Genomic DNA, 5,227 nt, shown 5'->3' with positions numbered 1-5,227 from the left:
ACACACATCCGTGGGTGGGCATCTGCAGCCGGTGCATGGTGGGCCAATTGTGTCATTGTTTCTCTGTGTCATGATAGTTCTCAATTGAGCAGCAGCGGCCGGCCACCACAGCGCTCTCGGCCACATGGCTCCCTGTGCACCAGGGCCCCTCCCTCCGGGGGCCTATGAGGCAGGGAGCGAGCTGCCGGTGGGCACTCCTCGCCCCAAGATAACATTTTAAAAAGGGAAAGGATGCCGGGCGTGGTGGCACACAAGTGTAATCCCAGCATTCGGGAGGCTGAGGCAGGGGGATCATTGTGAGTTTGAGGCCAACTTGGGCTACAAGGTGAGCTCAAGGTCAGCCTGAACTGCATAGCGAGACCCTGTCTCAAAAAGGCAAAAATTAAATAAATAAATAAATTTTTAGAAAGGGCTAGGGATGTGTAGCTCAGTGCCTAACATGGCTGAGGTCCTGGGTTCAATGCCCAGCCCTAAAAAAAGAAAAGAAAGAAAGGCAGGGGAAGAATTGGCAGTTGTTTGGTGTACAAAGAAATGATGGTTTCCTGGCGTCTCCAGAGCAGGCAGTGACTGGTCTTGTCAGGGGCTGCTACAGACCCAGACAGGATCGCAAGCTGCAACCGTGCCATGGGCCCCTGGTTCTCCCTCAGGTGGGTGCGCTTGGTGGAACTGCAGGCTTGGCAGGCGGGGTGGAAAGCCGGGACCGTGAATGGACGGTGAGTGGGAGGAGATGACAGCTTCCTTTAAGAAGAAGAGAGTAGCCCACCCTTTGAAGACAGGACAGAGGAGGCAACAGGGCACAGGGGGAGGGGATGTTATTTATAGCTCTGGGGATCTGGGGACCTTTATTATTGTCCGGGCAAGAGCCAGCAGGGAGTCTGAGAACCAGAGACGGTCCCTGTGAGCACCTTCGTGCTCTGGTGCTGGCGCACAGATCCATTTCCTCTTGCTTTGTCACACACAGAAGAGACCAGCTGGGGACAGGCTTAATATAGCCCTCAGAGACTGTCACTAAGTCATCCCCTTCTACTTCTCCTTTCGTTGATTAAATGTCATTTTAGAATGTCCCGCTGTGCCACCTCCTGGAGACTCCTGCTTGGCAGGAGATTCCAGGACAGAGGTGTGCCCGGAGAGTCGTGGAGCTGGGGATTTCAGACCCGGGAGACCATCTCGTGCCTCCTGTCTTTGTAGAAGAGAAAACAAGCCCTCTGCCCTCCCTCTTGGGGTGGTGTGTGGGGAGGTGGTTTTCAGTTTTATTTCACATAATGCCAGGGCTCAAACCTAGGCTTTGTGCGTGGTAGACAGGAATGTTTCCACTGAGCACAACCCTAGAGCAGCAAACAGATTCTTTAAAGGATTTAATCTTAAAAGCGTAAGGGTTGGGGCTGGGGATTTAGCTCAGCAGCACAGCGCCTGCTTGGCAAGTGCAAGGTCGTGAGTTCGATTCCCGGTACCGGACAAAACCCAAAAACCAAAATAAAAAAGTGTAAGGGAAACAAGAGAGACAGCGCAAACATTTTGGTGCTGTCCAGACCAAGAGCCGTGTTTGCATCTGTACGACTCTCCCGTTTGCCTCCCTCTTGGCCTGTCCTGCACTTCGTTCCCCACCTGGGATCCCCCTACACAGAGACTCCTTTCACCTGTCGAGGATTTTCCTTCTTCCTTCAGCAGGTGAGGTCCTGGTACCCTGGGCAGAGCCTCTCTAAGGAAACCAGCAGGGGCTGCAGGGCGAAGGAGCTCAGTGGTAGAGCGCTTGCCTAGCTCGTGTGAGGCCCTAGCTTTACAGGAAAACGAAAAGACGTCAACAGATGAGCTCCCAATGAAGCAGAGGTTCTCTTCTAACAGCCGGTTTCTCCAGCCCTCTGTCACCCAGCACAGTGGGGGCCCAGGTTTCCCACAGGGCCCCCTCCTTAAAGGGCACTCTGGAGAGCAGCTGCCTTCACAGTGCCTGTCACAGAGCTGGCTCCTTTCTAGGAGCAGGGCATCAGGACGTCACCCTGACCCCCGCCCAGGGGTGGCACTAGGCGCACTAACTCATATGCCGCTTGCTTCCAGGTTCCCTCTGACCGAGGAGAGATGGCTCTGAAGATGATGAGGCTGGTGACTCAGCAGGAGTAGGCCGCCCTGGACTTTGATGAGCAGGGTTGGCCCTGGGGACACAGGAGCGAACCACGGACCTAGAGCTGTGGGGACCACCTGCAGCCCCCAAATCCAGCACGGTCTGTGACTGCGAAGGCTCTCCAGCTCCCACAGAGGGTACCACCATGCCCTCTGCAGCACCTTGGAAGTTATTTCTGCTTTTTCTTCCTACTTTTTTGAGGCATGATCTTGCTGTGTAGTACAAGCTGGTCTTAAACTCACTGTGTAGCCCAAGCTGGCTTCTGACACCTCCTGCCTCAGCCCTCAGCCTCCCAACCGGCTTAGAAAACAAAAACCAAAACTACGTTTTAAAAAATGGATTGTTTTTGAGCTGAGTGTGATGGCGTAATCCCAGCACTCAGGAAGCTGAGACAGGAGGATCGTTGTAAGTTTGAGACCAATCTGGGCTACAAAGTGACCTCAAGGCCAGCCTGGACTGTATAGTGAGACCTTGTCTCAAAAAAAGAAAAGAATTGTTTTTAATCAAAAGGAAGCAGTGTGATAGATTGACTTGTTTTTATTATGAAACCAAATGATGTGATTTACTAAAAACGGGAGTTAATCAAAGAACAACATCAAAACCCGTATGCTCCCCAGGGAGAAGCGCAGTTACTAATCCCGTGTCTGTCCCTGCAGATCTTTTTTTGTTATACATACGTATTTTTTTATAAAATTGAATCATTCCTGTATTTTACTGTCAGCTTTGTTCGCGTATCAGTATGTCCTAAACACCCGTCAATAAATGCTCATCTGTGACATTGCTAACGGCTCCTGCACATTTATTTCATTTGTAGTTTTTCTGTTTACCAAATTCCCAGTGGGTTCCTACAAGGAATTTCTAGTTAGTCACTATTGTAAATGCACTGTGGTGATTCATGCTGATACTTAGGGTTTTATGCACATTCTTACTACTTCTTTACAGTGAATTTATAAAAGAATGATTATTTAATTGAAGGATTACCACATTTCTTTAAAATTAAAATGATGGGCTGGGGATATAGGTTAGTGGCACAAGTGCCTGCCTGGCCAGCATAAAGTCCTGAGTTCGATTCCCAGAACAACAACAAAACTAAAGTAAAATTAAAATGATGAATTTAGGACTTAATTTGTTTTTTCTTTTTGTTTTTTTGAGACAGGGTCTTGCTATGTAGTTTGGGCTGGCCTTAAACTCACTGTGTAGCCCAGTTTGACCTCAAAGTCATGGCAATCCTGCCTCAGCCTCCCAAGTGCTGGGATTACAGGTGTGCGTCACCGAGGCCAGCAAGACTTTTAATTTTTAATTCACAGCTCAAATCTGCAGAAGGGACCTTGTGGCTTCCAAACCTGTCCTGGAAGAAACACCACTTCCTGTAATGGTAGGATTGTTTAGAAAACCAAACCCAAAGTCTATTCCTGCAGAATATGAGGACAGACTTACCAGCAGGTCATTCCTGCATGACCGGCCCTTCAGGACCCTGAGCCTACACCAGGCTTCCATGTTGTATCATGTTAAGCAGAGGCTTGACTTGGCTACTGTCTCTGGAGATTATGTATGGCTTAACGCACAGCACAGGTGTCAGGTTGGCAAGGGGTGGACTGTAGGGTCTGCGAGAATGCACACATCCGTCCCTGCGGTCACTGCTAGTGGACAGCGCTCCAGCACGCCCTTGGAGTGGGAGGACATGAGAGGCCTGTGCCAGATCTTCCTGGACTCTGCCAGTGCATAGCTTCCTTCCTGCTGCTTTTGCTGTGTTTCCTTTGCTATTAAAAAAAAGAATGAAAAATTAGCTGTGAGCATAAGCTGCTTTTGAGTTTTTTAAGTCCTTTTGGTAAACCACCAAACAGCATTGAATTATAACCCATGGTATTCCCAGCCTCACAGGGTCTGTTGTATACACAAGTAATAGATTGGGGCAACCCATCTGGCACCCCTCCTGGCTTTTAGGAGCTTTTCTGTTCCCCATTCCCCATCGCTATTCTCCCAATAAATTTTCCTACTCTTAAAGAAAATAATAGAGTGGACTGGGGACATGTAGCTCAGTGGCTGACTATGTGCTTAGCATGCATGCCGCCCTCCATTTCATTCCCATGTCGGGAACAAAAGTCTACCAGGTTCTGGTAATCTAGGACTTAGAAGAAACATGCCTATAAATTTAATGACAAGTGGATCTGAGGAAGAGGTATGAAGCTAGACCTCTCTGGATGGCAGAACATGAAAATATTTGTGTTTCATGTGAGGGCTCACCAGAGTGTGAAGAAAGACTGTAGTAACCAGGTGGGTGGGCCTGGGGCAGGCTCCTGCTCCAGCCTTCTGATGGCTAGGAGCAAAGTGCCCGTGGTGACAGAGATGGAGGCTGTGATGGGCCCCGCATCATGACTTCCACCCACCCAGGCTCTCCTGGCGATGCTGCTGCGGGGACCTAATCTAGCCGCAGAACCAACACAGGGTGCCTCATCCATCACATTTCCCGGGTCAGCCAGCCACTGAGGTTAGGTTGGTTACGCCGGATCGCTTCCTCATGGAAGAGGGAATGCTTTGTTCTTCCTGGAACTGGCGCTCGCTCTGGACATAAATTTACCTTCCCTGCCCACGATGTTTCTGCCAAAACTACCATCGCGGACCTATGGTGCCAAACCCATGCTCATGGCATTCCTGGCAAAGGCAATGCAGTGGGCTTATGCATGTGGAATTCACAGGTTTCACCGAGCTCCTTGCTTAGCCTGTTGAAGCAGCTGCCTTAACAGAGGGCCAGATGGCTTTTTGGAAATTCGCTTACAACACCAGCTGGGGGAGGCACCTTCTAGGACGGGGGCGTGCTCCGCAGCACATGACGTGTGCACTAAGTCTCCATGTTCCCGCCATATTCAAGATTCGTGAGTCAGGAGTCAAAGGGTCACAGTGAAAGTGACTCCTCCCACTGCTGGCTTTACCCAGGGTTTCCAGTAATAAGCTTTTTGCTTCCTGTTCCTGCATTTTACGTTGTTTTGGTCTAGAGGTCTTGGTTACTGTTATGGCTTATGTCTAGGTGTCCCCCAAGGCCACATGTGCTCGTAGGCGGGGCTTTTGGGAGCTGACATCGTGGCGGCGTGGCACTGGGTTAGTGCACTGATG

General features: G+C 50.0%; 1 protein-coding gene across 1 annotated transcript in view; it reads left to right on the top strand.

Annotated features, from left to right (window-relative positions):
- The window catches only part of Scpep1 (serine carboxypeptidase 1), a 28,916-nt gene extending 26,660 nt beyond the window's left edge, over positions 1-2,256 (top strand). Inside the window, exon 13 of the mRNA XM_005394064.2 lies at positions 2,053-2,256. Within this exon, the coding sequence (XP_005394121.1) occupies positions 2,053-2,115 (63 nt within the window). The 3' untranslated portion in view covers positions 2,116-2,256. The remainder of the gene's footprint in view (positions 1-2,052) is intronic.
- Positions 2,257-5,227: the final 2,971 nt, after the last annotated feature.

The sequence above is a fragment of the Chinchilla lanigera genome, unplaced genomic scaffold (genome assembly GCF_000276665.1).
Source record: "Chinchilla lanigera isolate Chin_1 unplaced genomic scaffold, ChiLan1.0 scaffold00050, whole genome shotgun sequence".
Lineage (NCBI taxonomy): Eukaryota > Metazoa > Chordata > Mammalia > Rodentia > Chinchillidae > Chinchilla > Chinchilla lanigera.
Note: the sequence above shows the minus strand (reverse complement) of the source record. Positions and strands in the feature narration are given on the sequence as shown.